General features: G+C 52.7%; 2 protein-coding genes across 5 annotated transcripts; both read left to right on the plus strand.

Annotated features, from left to right (window-relative positions):
• Nucleotides 1–100: 100 nt before the first annotated feature.
• On the plus strand, nt 101–11,635 carry Edc4 (enhancer of mRNA decapping 4). Of its 2 annotated transcripts, none has more exons than XM_026413247.2 (29): nt 101–358; nt 2,937–3,093; nt 3,501–3,612; nt 3,902–4,001; nt 4,245–4,434; nt 4,536–4,683; nt 4,767–4,871; nt 5,189–5,298; nt 5,388–5,471; nt 5,567–5,662; nt 5,762–5,864; nt 5,968–6,148; nt 6,246–6,318; nt 6,426–6,517; nt 6,594–6,781; nt 6,854–6,987; nt 7,080–7,233; nt 7,557–7,990; nt 8,076–8,180; nt 8,265–8,417; nt 8,499–8,535; nt 8,659–8,836; nt 8,937–9,092; nt 9,197–9,312; nt 9,399–9,564; nt 9,649–9,835; nt 9,925–10,144; nt 10,684–10,847; nt 11,087–11,635. In XM_026413247.2, the coding sequence occupies exons 1-29, from the start codon at nt 277–279 to the stop codon at nt 11,277–11,279; spliced, it is 4,218 nt and encodes a 1,405-aa protein (XP_026269032.2). In that variant the 5' UTR covers nt 101–276; the 3' UTR covers nt 11,280–11,635. The 2 variants fall into 2 exon arrangements, with proteins under 2 accessions (XP_026269032.2, XP_026269033.2); XM_026413248.2 differs by having other exon boundaries at nt 7,080–7,158.
• A 380-nt stretch (nt 11,636–12,015) lies between these two features.
• Nucleotides 12,016–13,383, plus strand: Nrn1l (neuritin 1 like). 3 transcript variants are annotated; one of them, XM_077793405.1, is made up of 3 exons: nt 12,016–12,094; nt 12,819–12,951; nt 13,098–13,383. In XM_077793405.1, exons 1-3 carry the CDS (start codon nt 12,016–12,018, stop codon nt 13,381–13,383), a joined length of 498 nt encoding a protein of 165 aa, XP_077649531.1. The 3 variants fall into 3 exon arrangements, with proteins under 3 accessions (XP_077649531.1, XP_026269107.2, XP_077649532.1); XM_026413322.2 differs by having other exon boundaries at nt 12,837–12,951; XM_077793406.1 differs by having other exon boundaries at nt 12,840–12,951.
• Nucleotides 13,384–14,828: the final 1,445 nt, after the last annotated feature.

The following is a 14,828-nucleotide window of genomic DNA, read 5'->3' on the forward strand; positions in this document are numbered from 1 at the left end:
GTGATCGGCTTCTGTAGAAGCTAGGCATTCTCCCCTACCCCGGAACCTTTTTTCTTTCGTCCTCGCAGGTTCCGGGAGCGGAGGCTTTTGGGGGCCGGAAGTGGAGGCGGTTGGTGGGGTTGGCGGGGCTCTGGACGCTGCACGGGCGGCGGTTTAGGAGCTGCGGGTGGACTGAGCGTAGTTACCGGCGCCCAGCTCTCTGCCCCATCGGGGCTGGGCGGTGCGCGGCGGCTGCGGAACGAACGCCGTCCGGGCGGAGCGCCTGCGGCTGGGCCCATGGCCTCTTGCGCGAGCATCGACATCGAGGACGCCACGCAGCACCTGCGGGACATCCTCAAGCTGGACCGGCCCGCGGGGGGTGAGCGGGGATAGCGCGGGTGGGCCCTCCGCAAGCAGGGGAGTAGGTAGCGTGGATTTGAACCATTCTCAGAGCCCGCAGTTCCTCTAGGTCCTTTAGGCCGATGAGGGCAGACCAAGTTAAAATCCTTAAGCGTGTCGGGCGACTGGTGCAGACCCCTGGGTATGACCCCTCCCCATCCTGTCGCCAGATTATCTCGTCTCATCCTTGAGAGTCTCAGCTGAAGGTGAGGTCCCTTCTTTGAACCGAGGCGCCCCTCTGGTTTTCTGGCCACAAAGACTGGTATTCTTGGTACTGGCCCAGCGCCCCTAGCCTTTCGCAGTGGATCAGAGGCCTACAGTTAAGCGCTGTGCTGAAGAACCTCTGGTCGTTCTCTACAACTTGCTCTCCCCTCTGGAATGCGACTCTAGGCCTGCCTTTGCTCTGAAATCTATTTTTTGGAGGAAGGTGGCCAACCCCAATTCCGTGTTCTTTCTGTGATTAAGGCAAATCACAGATTGCACAACCTTGATTGGATTAGGTGTCAAACATCTGCAAGCCTAGCTTGTTCCAGTTCATTCAGATATCACTAGTGATACTTGTGAAGCTCCCTTGCTTACCAAGAGCCCCCGAACAGAGCTAACAGGGTTGCAATAAAATGTTGTCATTGTAAAAGAGTACTGTTTTGGTACTGTTATGGAAATAGGGTGGAGGGAGAATGGAGCTGGAGATGCAGAGGGCAGATCTGAGAGAGGAGACTGTTTAGGCTAGGTCTCATAATAAGGACAGATCTTGGGTATCAGGAAGCCACATGTTACAAAAAGTTGTAGCGGTGAAAGGACTGGCTTGAGATGGTGGTATGGGTGTGTGGAGGCCACATTGAGAATTGGTGTTTATACTTTTTGGATGGCCCAGTCTGGCTGCTTCTGGAAGCAGGCACTGGTGGTTAGCTCCAGGTGGGTTTAGGTAACTCATGCTCTGCGGAAATCTATTTGCTGCCTGAGACCATTGGGCCCTTTGACCCATACTTTGTGTGCTCCCTTTCCTCATGAGTGTAGCTTGTGCCTCAAATGCCCATATCATCTGCTGAGCAGACTACACTCCACAGAGATTTGGTAGAGCTTGGCATGACCAACCACATACAGCCTGAGCCTCCAGTTTATCTTCATGGTAGGCTGCCTGAAAGGGAGAGTGATCACCTTTTCCCTGAGCAGCTATGGTGGCTCTGAACCTTGTGAAGTGACCTGGAGGCTTTCCTCATAACTCCATTGTTTATTGATTGGCACTTGATTTTCATTTGCCAAGTAGCTCTTGCTTGTCTCCTCCCCACGAAGGACCAAGTCATACCTCATACTGTTTTGTAACTGGAAATTTGCTATGTTCCTGAAGCCCCAGTCACCTTGCTTCCTGGGAGTTTTGGCAGTGGTGTATAAGCCAGTGAGAGTGCTCAAAAACTAGCCAGTGCAAACAGTTAAGATCTTGTCTTTCCTAACACCATGCTTCACCCTATAGTTTCTCTCCTTTTTGTTCAGCTCCTTCGTGTACATTTCCCCAGAGTTTACCTGTCTGGGATGACTTCAGAGCAATTTCTGTTTGGGACAGGACCCTTGCTTTCTTACTGCCACATTTATTCAGGCCTTAGGAGCCCTTCTCTCCAAACCTTGCCACTGCTTTGGTAATAGGCCCTGGTTATCTGTCACCAGATTCTTAGTTTGTGTGCTGCCTTAAAGCAGCCAACCTACTGGTCGAAGCTGACCGTGTCACCTTTTCCTTTAAAATTCTTTTGTGGAGTTGGGAATGTAACTTAGTTGTAGAGTACTGGCCTAGCATGTACAAGGCCCTGGGTTCTATTCCCAGCACCTCTAAAAAAGAAGTAAAAAAAAAAAAATTGTGGTTCTCATTGTCCACAGGGAGAGTCTAAGCACCTCAGTGTCATACCTGAGGCCTCTGCAGCCTTGTTTTCCCTCCATTTTCCTGCTTTTCTTTTGTTGTGATTACAGTGATTATAATAGTGAAGGTGAGGTCCCTTCTTTGAACTGAGGCGCCCCAACCACATTGAACTCTCATCTCCTAGGTTGAGAGGTGAGGACACAAGCTAAGGGCTTTACCTGGGTGCCCCGTGTAGAATGGAAGTGGGCTCATTCCCAAGAAGGGAGGTGAGCAAGGGAAGCTGTGGGACTGAGAACAATGGACCAGGCAAAGCTGGTCATCTGGGACTAGAAATCTTTACCAGGTGACCTTTGCCATGCTCTCTCTCAAGTGTTCCTCTTGGAACACCTAGGCTGACCCCGGCCTGATATTACCTAGCTTCACACATGCTAGATAGGCACTCTACTACTGAGCTATACTTTCAGCCCCATCAGAGGATCTTTAATGGCATGTATCCCTCCTCCAGATGGAAGAACCTCATGTTCATCCTTGGTCTTTATATCAGCATTTATAGAATGAAATATGAACAAAGGGCCCTCCTCCCCATGGACATACTATGTTCAGTTTTTTTTTTTTCCTAGAGCACCTCATGGTCCAGAAGGAAGTTCTATTGTAAGAGGGGCTAGTTGGAATGTGTAACAACCTTATCAGGGTGTCTCTCTTTCCCCAGGCCCCAGTGCAGAGAGCCAGCGGTCATCTAGTGCCTATAATGGGGACCTCAATGGGCTCCTGGTACCAGACCCCCTCTGCTCAGGTGATGGTACCTCAACAAGTAAGCCTGGTCTGCGGATCATACCACCCATTAACCTGCAAGAGAAACAGGTCATGTAAGTAGCCGAGAGATGGCAAATGTGCTGATGGTACTTTGGGGGCATCTGCTAAATGAGGGCAAGAGGTGCCAGCAGCCTCTGCTGGATGACCTGGGACAGAGCACTCAACCACACTGAACTCTCATCTCCTAGGTTGAGAGGTGAGGACATAAGCTAAGGGCTTTACCTGGGTGCCCAGTATAGAATGGAAGTAGGCTCATTCTCAAGGAGGGAGGTGAGCAAGGGAAGCTGTGGGACTGAGAACAATGGACCAGGCAAAGCTGGTCATCTGGGATTAGAAATCTTTACCAGGTGGCTGTGTCTTCTCCTTTTCTAATCTTGCCGTTAAGGTATACCAGACATACGTAACCCTACCATTAAGCTTTTGGGTGAATAAAACAAAGTTCGTGCACCCCTCTCTCCAGCTGCCTTTCTGGAGATGACAGCTCCACCTGCATTGGGATTTTGGCCAAGGAGGTAGAGATTGTGGCCAGCAGTGACTCCAGCATTTCAAGCAAGGCACGGGGGAGCAACAAGGTAGGTACCAGGATACTGTGGCACATATAATGTATGGAGACACACCCAGCCTCTCCCTTCTCTCCCATGAGTCCAGTTCCTGTTGGTACCACCCTGACAAACAGCATGCCTCTATTTCAGGGAGCCAGGCTTTGCTGTCAAACCTCTGTGGGAATCTGGCTCAGGAGATTTCTGTGAATGACTGGGTTTTCATCTGTGTCCTCTCCATCCCCAGAATTTTGAGATTGCTGAGGCTCAGAGTTGCTTCAGCCCTCAGTTTCTTTGACTTTTCCTCACTCTGGGTTTTCAGGTGAAAATCCAGCCTGTTGCCAAGTACGACTGGGAGCAGAAGTACTACTATGGCAACCTAATTGCTGTGTCCAACTCTTTCTTAGCCTATGCCATTCGTGGTGAGTAGGGGCTCTGGGTTGTAGGAAGTATTCTGCTGGAAGCTCCAATTTGGGACCACTCAGACCTTAGGATACATTGGGAGGCTTCACTGGACTGTCCTAACCTCTGTCAGGCCTGGTGGAGCTGGGTAGGAAAGCCAGGCTTGAGATGGTGGCAGTGAGGCAGGCAAGGGCAGAATTTCTGTACTGTTTGTTGCCTAGGCCTAGATGTTTGCTCATGGCCCCCTGCTCTCTTGATTACAGCTGCCAACAATGGCTCAGCAATGGTGCGAGTGATCAGTGTCAGCACTTCAGAGCGGACCCTACTTAAGGGCTTCACAGGCAGTGTGGCTGATCTGGCCTTTGCACACCTCAACTCTCCACAGCTGGCTTGCCTGGATGAGGCAGGCAATCTGTTTGTGTGGCGCTTGGCTCTGATTAACAGCAAAATTCAGTATCCATTTCCAGGCATGGGGGCTGATGAAGAGTGGTCAAAGTGGGGGTTGCCAGGCATATTTAATCATCCATGTGTCTAGCCCTTAACATCCTGCTCAGAGAAGAGATCTTGGTCCATATCCGGCAGCCAGAGGGCACGCCACTGAACCACTTCCGAAGGATCATCTGGTGCCCCTTTATTCCTGAGGAAAGTGAGGACTGCTGTGAGGAGAGTAGCCCAACAGTGGCCCTGCTGCATGAAGACCGGGTGAGGGGGTCAGACATGGTGGAGAAGGTGAAAGCAGCCATATTGTATGAATGGGTTGAACACTCACCTCCTTGTACCTCCAGGCTGAGGTGTGGGACCTGGACATGCTCCGCTCCAGCCACAGCACGTGGCCTGTTGATGTCAGCCAAATCAAGCAGGGGTTCATTGTGGTAAAAGGCCATAGCACGGTAGGCCTACAGCTGATTGCTTCCTTGTCCTCCTTCTCTTCCACATTCTCCTCATCTATTTCCCATATTCACAGCTGTCCAGATAGCTTTACCAGCACTATGCCCATGGGGACTTAGCATAAAGTAGTTCTTATCTATGGAACTCATTCTTAACCTAGTTGTACCCTGCAGGTCTGGACTTCTCTGTAGCACCCCCCATTCAGTCAGTCACAAAACATGTGAATCCACAGGGGTCAATCCAGTTTCCTACCATCTTCATTTGGGAGGGTCTCGTTTCCACCTTGGTCAGATAGCAAAGCCCTTTGGCTTCTTCCCAGTGTCTAAGTGAAGGAGCCCTCTCTCCTGACGGGACTGTCCTAGCTACTGCAAGTCATGATGGCTATGTCAAGTTCTGGCAGATCTACATTGAGGGGCAGGATGAGCCACGGTAAGGCAAAGCCTGAGGGACCAGGACCCCCTTTGCCTCAGGAACAGGAACAGATCACTCATTCAGGTCCCTCATCTGCCTGCCTTCAGGTGTCTACATGAGTGGAAGCCTCATGATGGGCGGCCCCTCTCCTGCCTCCTATTCTGTGACAATCATAAGAAACAGGACCCTGAGTGAGTGAGTGGGATACAAGCATGTGGTGGGCTAGACCATGGACTCCCACCCAGCTGGAGACCCAGCCAACCACTTGTGCTTTGTGGGTTTGTAGGGTCCCATTCTGGAGGTTCCTCATTACTGGTGCTGACCAGAATCGGGAGTTGAAGATGTGGTGCACAGTGTCCTGGACCTGCCTACAGACCATTCGGTAAGCAGGACTTGGGCAGGGAGCAGGCAGAGGTGGCAGGGTGGGAGTGTGCCTTCTGTGAATTCTCAGTCTTACCTAGCCTGTTTCTTGGCTTCCTAGCTTCTCCCCAGATATCTTCAGCTCAGTGAGTGTGCCCCCCAGTCTCAAAGTTTGCTTAGACCTCTCAGCAGAATACTTAATTCTCAGTGATGTACAACGAAAGGTAGGCTGTCATGGGAGCACTCTGGGCAGAGCCAGTATCACTGGGAAGGACTGAAGGGACTCATAGTTTCTAAAGGTCAGTTTGGAATGTGGCACCCATGCAGGTCCTATATGTGATGGAGCTGCTGCAGAACCAGGAGGAAGGCCGTGCCTGCTTCAGCTCCATTTCAGAGTTCCTGCTTACCCACCCTGTGCTGAGCTTTGGCATCCAGGTTGTGAGTCGTTGCCGGCTGCGGCACACTGAAGTGCTGCCTGCTGAGGAAGAAAATGATAGCCTGGGGGCTGGTGAGCTGCTCCAGAGTCAGGCCTGGTATTGGTGTGTGGGGTGGTACTGAGGTGCAGAGCTGGCTAGCAGCTTAAGGCATCCAATCTGTCTTTTTAGAGGGTTCTCATGGAGCTGGTACTATGGAGTCTGCAGCTGGTGTACTCATCAAGCTCTTTTGTGTGCATACTAAGTGAGTGTGTCAGGAAGTCCCATCCAGGCCCTGCCTGTGTTCCTCCCCATTCCATTGACCTTGGCCCCTTTGAGCACTCTGTTCTCCCCCACGCCCTTTTCTTGCAGGGCCTTGCAAGATGTACAGATCCGTTTCCAGCCACAGCTGAACCCTGATGTGGTGGCTCCACTCCCCACTCACACTGCCCATGAGGACTTTGGTGAGTTAGAAGTGTGAGAAACAGGTTGGACTGACAATGGTGTGAGATCTGACTCAAGTGGCAGCTTTCCCCACAGCCTTTGGAGAGTCTCGGCCTGAACTGGGCTCTGAGGGCCTGGGATCAACCACTCACGGCTCCCAGCCTGACCTCCGACGCATTGTGGAGCTGCCTGCACCTGCTGACTTTCTCACCCTGAGCAGTGAAACCAAACCCAAGTTGATGACACCTGATGCCTTTATGACACCCACTGCCTCCTTGCAGCAGGTAGCTCCCTTAAGTAGGAGGAGTGGGAATGCCCCACTCAGGCCATAGTGCTTATTCTCTGCATCTCTCCAGATCACTGCATCCCCTAGCAGTAGCAGCAGCAGCAGCAGCAGCAGCAGCAGCAGCAGCAGTAGCAGCAGCAGCAGCTCTCTTACAGCTGTGTCTGCTGTGAGTAGCTCCTCAGCTGTGGATCCCTCCTTGCCCAGGTGAGGTAAAGGTCAGAGTTGGGGAATGGTAGGGGCTAGTGCCAGGTGATGCCAAGCTCTGACTGCTGATGCCTTGGCCTTCCCACCACCAGGCCACCTGAAGAGTTGACCTTGAGCCCCAAATTGCAGCTGGATGGCAGTCTGACAATGAGCAACAGCAGCAGCCTGCAGGCAAGCCCACGCAGCCTCTTGCCCAGCCTGCTCCCAGGCCCAGGCGATAAATTGACTTCCAAAGGGCCCGGGCAGGTGTGTGTGCATGTATGTGAAGTGCTGGGTAACTGGTGGTTGGCTGCAGGGGAAGTTGGCAGTCTCTTCCTGCACCCTTTCTTTGCTGACTTGTTCTGACTCAGGTACTCCATGTTCCCTCAGGGGTCATATCAGTCTTCCATGTTCCCTGGAGGCTATCTTCTCAGTTTCTCCATCCCCACTTCCTTTCTTGGGCTGTAGCCCTGTTTTTCACCTGCATCTCCCTTCCCAGCTGTCCCATCTCATCACTACTGATTCCAGTGCCTCCTGACTGTGGTCCCCTACCTCCTATCACTTAAACCCACATTTTTCACTCACTTCAGGTATCTGCTACTGCCTCTGCACTGTCCCTGGAGTTACAGGAAGTGGAGCCTTTGGGGCTACCCCAGGCCTCCCCCAGTCGTACCCGTTCCCCTGATGTTATCTCCTCAGCTTCTACTGCCCTGTCCCAGGATATTCCTGAGATCGCATCTGAGGCCCTGTCACGTGGCTTTGGCTCCTCGGCTTCTGAGGGCCTTGAGCCAGACAGTATGGCCTCAGCTGCCTCAGCACTACACCTACTATCCCCACGGCCCCGGCCAGGACCCGAGCTTGGCCCCCAACTTGGCCTGGATGGAGGCCCTGGGGATGGGGATCGACATAGTACCCCCTCACTCCTGGAAGCAGCCTTGACCCAGGAGGCTGCCCCTGCTGACAGTCAGGTCTGGCCTACGGCACCTGACATTACTCGGGAGACCTGTAGTACCCTGGCAGAGAGGTGAGGAGCTTAGAAGAGAGAAAGTATGTTGGTGGGAGGGACCTCAGGAAGAATCATCCACTGCTGAGTCCACCTGTCCCTTCAGCCCCAGAAATGGCCTCCAGGAAAAGCATAAAAGCTTGGCCTTCCACCGACCACCTTATCACCTGCTACAGCAACATGATAGCCAGGACACCAGTGCTGAACAAAGGTGGGTGTCACCCTGTACCATTCTTCCAACAAGGGAGAACTAGCAGGTGGGTAGGTGCTTACCCCCTCCTTCCCCTTCCCATAGTGACCATGATGATGAGGTAGCCAGTCTTGCTGCTGCCTCAGGAGGCTTTGGCACCAAAATTCCTACTCCCCGCCTGCCTACCAAGGACTGGAAGACCAAGGGATCACCTCGGACCTCACCCAAGATCAAGAGAAAAAGCAAGAAGGATGATGGGTAAGAAGAGTCCTTGGGCTAGGGAGAGGGGTGGTCTCTAGGCTGCCTGATGTGGCCTGAGGTACTTCTTGCCTATGGCAGGGATTCAGCCATGGGATCCCGGCTCACAGAGCACCAGGTAAGGAAAGGAGCTCTTCCCACCCATTGGAACCCATCATTTAAGGGCTCTGGGCTATTTCCCTGGTCTGGTGGGTAGGGATAGGTGGGGCAGGCATCATGTGATTCTAAGTGATACTGGCAGGTGGCAGAGCCTCCTGAAGACTGGCCAGCACTAATTTGGCAGCAGCAGAGAGAATTGGTAGAGCTGCGTCACAGCCAAGAAGAGCTGCTGCAGCGTCTGTGTGCCCAACTCGAAGGCCTGCAGAACACTGTCACAGGCCATGTAGAACGTGCCCTTGAGAGCCGGCATGAGCAGGAACGTATCCTTGAGGGTGATGGCACAGCATAGTATAGAGGAGGGGTAGCCTTCTTAGCTTGGGAAGGGATATGCTCCGGGATTGTTCCTTAGCTACAGTGCAGAACGGCGTCTAGAGAGGGCACTGGCTGAGGGGCAGCAGCGGGGTGGGCAACTGCAGGAGCAGCTGACACAACAGCTGTCCCAAGCACTATCTTCTGCTTTGGCTGGGCGGTTGGAACGTAGCATACGAGATGAGATTAAAAAAACAGTTCCTCCATGTAAGTTTTGCTTGAAGATTTCTTTTGGGTGGGCCAGGTGGGAATAGGTGAACCTGTCAGATTTAATCTCCTGATTCCACCTTCCTCTTCTTCCCCTGCCCCAGGTGTCTCCAGGAGTCTAGAGCCTGTAGCAGGCCAGCTGAGCAATTCAGTGGCTACCAAGCTCACAGCTGTAGAGGGCAGCATGAAAGAGAACATCTCCAAGCTACTCAAGTCCAAGGTGCTATAGGGCCCAAGATTGGGGTGGTGGCTAGTTCCGACCAGGTTGGGCTCAGGCTTTCAATTTGGCCTCTCCCTGTACCTCAGAATTTGACAGATGCTATCGCCCGAGCAGCTGCAGACACATTACAGGGGCCAATGCAGGCTGCCTACCGTGAAGCCTTCCAGAGCGTGGTGCTGCCTGCCTTCGAAAAGAGCTGCCAGGCCATGTTCCAGCAAATCAATGATAGCTTCCGGCTGGGCACACAGGAATGTAAGTGGGGTTGTATAACCCAGCGTAGGAGGGGTGTCTATTCACTCCTTCATCCCTCTTATGATCCCCATGGTCGCCTCTCAGACTTGCAACAGCTAGAGAGCCACATGAAGAGCCGGAAGGCACGGGAACAGGAGGCCAGAGAACCTGTGCTTGCCCAGCTTCGGGGCCTGATCAGCACACTGCAGAGTGCCACTGAGCAAATGGCAGCCACTGTATCTAGCAGTGTTCGGGCTGAAGTACAGCACCAGCTGCACGTGGCTGTGGGCAGGTATGTAGGCAAGGCTTTGGGCAAGGTGGGGTGTTTGGGATTGGCCAGACTTTGCTTCCTGTCCACCTCTGTCTCCCTTCTCTTTTCAGCCTGCAGGAGTCAATTTTAGCACAGGTACAGCGCATTGTTAAGGGTGAGGTGAGTGTGGCGCTCAAGGAACAGCAGGCTGCCGTCACCTCCAGTATCATGCAGGCCATGCGTTCAGCTGCTGGCACACCTGTCCCCTCTGCCCACCTCGACTGCCAGGCCCAGCAAGCCCATATTTTGCAGCTCTTGCAGCAGGGCCACCTCAATCAGGCCTTCCAGCAGGTATGACAGCATTTGGCCCTAGTAAGGTTCAGGTGTCTTCTGACAAGACCTACACACCACACATTCCATTCCCTCCACCAAGCTGTGGGATGTCTGACAGACTTTTTCATTCTTTTTGACCTCCAAGCCATTACCTGTGCCATTCTTTTGTTCAGGATCCCTTTTTTCCTATTTCAGCTCACCTTGCCTTATGACCATTTTTCTAAGGAACCTTTCTTTTCTTTTAAATATTTTTTAGTTGTTGATGGATCTTTATTTTATTTATTTGTATGTGGAGCTGAGAATTGAACCCATGCATGCTAGGCAAGCACACTACCACTGAGCCACAACCCCAGCCCCTTCTCAGGAAACTTTCTTTCTAATCTTTTTATTGATAGGGTAAAATACAGCCCTCCAGTTCTCTGGGTCCCTGAGTATCCTCCTCTGGAGCCCTTAGCACCCAACTCTGTGGTTCTCCTCCCCCAGGCCACACACCACAGACAAGCACGCATTCTGTTCTAATACTAGCCATAAATGCTGCTGCCCTGTTCTGCCCCCAGGCGCTGACAGCTGCTGACCTGAACCTGGTGCTGTATGTGTGTGAAACGGTGGACCCAGCCCAGGTTTTTGGGCAGCCGCCTTGCCCACTCTCCCAGCCTGTGCTCCTTTCCCTCATCCAGCAGCTGGCATCTGACCTTGGCACTAGAACTGACCTCAAACTCAGGTGAGTATGTGCAGTAAGAGAGTAGGAGATAAGCTGATAGTGGGGGTGAGAAGGGAAGCAGAAACACCCACTCATGCCTGATTCCCTTCCCTAATTGTCTCCACTCATTTCCCCCATCCTTATTCATTGTAAGGTTTAGACTTCCCTTATCATCTGTCCCTCTGGGCTTCAGTGCCACCAGGGGGCACTCCTATCTACTGGCACCCACCTGTAGCCTGTGCTTTTTCCCCCATTCTCAGCTACCTGGAAGAGGCTGTGATGCACCTGGACCACAGTGACCCCATCACTCGAGACCACATGGGCTCTGTCATGGCTCAAGTGCGCCAGAAGCTATTTCAGTTTCTGCAGGCTGAGCCACACAACTCACTGGGCAAAGCAGCCCGGCGTCTTAGCCTAATGCTGCATGGCCTTGTTACTCCCAGCCTCCCTTAGCAGCTAAGCCTGCCTTGTGTAGGGGTGGGTGGCACTGAAGACCAGTAGACAGGCGTCGGCCAAGATTGGGGTCACATCTGCTATTCACTTGCTCAGGCCTCCACCTCTAGTATTTGGGGATTGGGGATGCAGGGTATACTGGCCGTCGTCTACAGATTGTGGTAATCAGGAGGGTAAGGCTGGGCCCAGGGCAGGTATTGTGCCTTCTTGGGTTCTGCCATTCCTGGAGCATGACCCCAAGATCGTGACACCACTTGAGTTGAATTTTCCATGTTCCTTTTTACCTCTGATTTGGATCTTTTTGTTTTTGAAAAACATTGAGAAATTCAATTAAATGCTTTTGGAATAAAACCTTATGTGTGTGGTTTTGGTGTGTCTTTGGTGTGACTGATGACTGCCCTTTCTCCCTCTGGGGAGATCTAAGTCAGCCCATCCCTGGGGCCTGGACATCTGTTCTCATCAACTCCACTGCCTTCTCAGAGCTCCCCTCCAACTCCCAGGGCAAGGGTCCTCAGACCATCTCAGCACGAACCTGGGCCTCTCAGGGCATGTCGACTCTCTGGGGGCACCTCTTCACCCTTCTGCCAATCTGGGCGCTGGGGGCGGAGCCAACAGCCTGCTTCAAGCCCTGCCCATTCCTAGCTTCCATCCAATCATGGTCCCTCCCTCCGTGGGCTGGGCCGGCCGGCTGCATTCCAAGCTGCTAGCTCTGGCACTAGGCTCTCAGCCAGGGACCATGCGCTGCTGCTGCTGCTACCGCCGCTGCTGTCAGCGGCTGCCCCGTGCCCTGAAGCTGTTGCTTTTGCTGCCACTCGGTGAGTGCGGGAGCCCTGGACCCAGACCAGGCTGCAAATCCTCTTGCTGGTCTCCCATCAGGCTGGGTATAGAGTGTGGGAGCCAGGAGTGCTGCTTTCCTGGTGCCAGGTGCCAGGGTGGATAGGTGTTCTGAGGGCCCCAGGAAAGTGTGAATGGTTTCATGATGGAAAGTGAGGAACAAATTGAGCCCCAGCTGTGGGGGGAAGGACCTTGAAATTCTTAAGTTCCTCTTCTGATAAAGGGAACCCATTACCTTTGGCAGGACTCCTAGACTAGCCTTGGATTCCTGAAATTCTCTGAGGGTCTGGCCTGGATCCCTATCCCTGGCTATGTTGCCCAAGCTCATCTGAAACACTTATCTTTGGTGTGAGGTGGGAGGGTCATGCAAAGTTTATGAAGGATGCAGAGATAGTGCCCCACCTGCCTCTAGACCCCAATCCCTCCATACTCTCCTGACTTCTTCCCTTAAACCATCTTCACTTCACCTAGAGCCCCAAGAGCTCAGGAGGAACCCAATTCTGGGATACACAGTTCCTGCTTCTGCATCTTGGTCTAGGTCCTGCCTTGAAGGCAGTTGATCCCTAGACATACCCCTCAGCTCCCAGGGGTGCTCTTTTCACGCTGAGTCATGTCCCTAGAGCACTCCCAAGGTAAACAAGCCCCTGGGGGGCGGGGAAATGGCCTGGCTTATTCTGTCAACCATTCTTCACCCCCTCTCCCCAGTCCTTTTACCCCTACTAGCAGCAGCCACAGAGGCTCCAAACCGCTGTGACACCATATATCAGGGCTTTGCCGAGTGTCTCATCCGCTTGGGGGACAGCATGGGCCGCGGAGGCGAGCTGGAGACTGTCTGCAGGTACCAGCAGGTGGGAGGCAGAGGGCAGGTGGGAGGCAGAGGGCAGGTGGGAGGCATAGCCCTATCCAGGCCACCCTTGGAGCTGAACTTCCTTCCCATTCCAAAGCCCCACCCCAACCTAACCCCTCAATCCCATTTCCTAACAGGTCCTGGAATGACTTCCATGCATGCGCCTCTCGGGTCCTGTCAGGCTGCCCAGAGGAGGCGGCTGCCGTGTGGGAGTCTCTGCAGCAAGAAGCTCGCCGGGCCCCACATCCGGATAACTTGCATACATTGTGTGGTGCCCCGGTGCGGGTCTGGGAACGCGGCACTGGCCCAGAGACCAACCAAGAAACACTACGGGCTACAGCAGCTTCACCCGCTGGGGCCCCTGCGCCCCTGCTGCTGGTTGCTGTTCTGGTGCTCGCCTACCTCCTGGGGCCTCTGGCCTAGCCAGTCGGGTCAAGTAGCAGCGCCCATGCCTCCAACCCTGCGCTGGCAGTCGCCGTCTGGGCTCTGCAGAGCGCGCACAGCTTTCATTAAAGGTATTTATATTTGCACTAAGCTCCTTCCTTTCTCGCAGCTGCGACTCACTTGATTGGGAAAGGAGGCCCCAGAAACTGATCCCCAGCACGGGATGGGCTTGGCCAAAGGCTGCCACAGGGGACTCCTTAGGAACATACATTTCCCCCAGCGCAGAGCTTTCCATTACACTAATCTCAAGAGCTCTGGTTGAGACTGGAGATCTGCCGGAATGCGAGGTTGTTCTCTGCCTTTTGGGGCTTGCTTGATGGGGGACCAGATGAGGTCTGGCAGACCGAAGTTCTAGGATCCACACTTCTAATCCTGCATACCCCTTCTATTCTGTCCCCTTGGGAAGGGGTGAGGTGGTGTTTGCCCTTGGTCTCACCCCAGCTGCCCAGGCTCCTTTCAGCTTCCAAGCCCCTGATCCTATCTGATCCTCCTCCCTCTGTTGAACTATTACTCAGGTTCAAAATTGCTTAGGCTCTGGGCTCAGTTCCCCTCCTTCTCCAAGGGTAATAGTCCTTTGGAAGGAGGGCTTGTTCCAAAAAGTGGGGATCCTCTGTCCTAGTCCATGTTCAAATTCTTGAGAAAATCTGAAGCTACAGAAACTGGGTTTATAAAGAGGGATCTCTGGCTTTTACTCTCCACAAGCCTGTTCTTTCAGAAGAGGTGTGCATGTGTGCAGAGCCCCTATTCATCCTGGTGGAAAGGAAGGTGAGACTCAGCATGGGCAGAAACTGGAGGAGACCTCAGAGAGAGGGAACCTGATTTCAAGATACCACCCCAAGGGCTGGGGATGTGGCTCAAGCGGTAGCGCGCTCGCCTGGCATGCGTGCGGCCCAGGTTCGATCCTCAGCACCACATACCAACAAAGATGTTGTGTCCGCTGAGAACTAAAAAATAAATATTCTCTCTCTCTCTCTCTCTCTCTTGAAAAAAAAAAAAAAGAATTGCTTTCAGGGAGAAACCTGTAAGTCCTCTTAACCAGGAAATGTATTCATTTTATTAAAAAAAAAAAAAAAAAAAAGATACCACCCCAAGGCTTCTGTGGGCACTGCCTTGTTGGCCTCCTCACTTGCTTCTATTATCACCTCCACTTTACTTTCTTGTCATAGTCATCTTTTTTTCTTGTGGTACTGAGTGTTGAACCCAGGGCTTTTTACAAGCTAAACAAGCACTCTACCTCTAAGCTACATCCCCAGTCTTTTTAAATTTTTTGTTTATCTATTTATTTTTTTCTGTATTGAAGATTGGACCCAGGGGCATTCTATATTCTATATTCCCATCCTTTTAAATTTTTCTTTAAGATAGGGGTTATTGAGGCTGGCTTCAAACTTGCAATCCTCCTGCCTCAACTTCCCCAGTAGCTGGAA

This window comes from Urocitellus parryii, chromosome 15 (assembly GCF_045843805.1).
Source record: "Urocitellus parryii isolate mUroPar1 chromosome 15, mUroPar1.hap1, whole genome shotgun sequence".
NCBI classification, from domain to species: domain Eukaryota; kingdom Metazoa; phylum Chordata; class Mammalia; order Rodentia; family Sciuridae; genus Urocitellus; species Urocitellus parryii.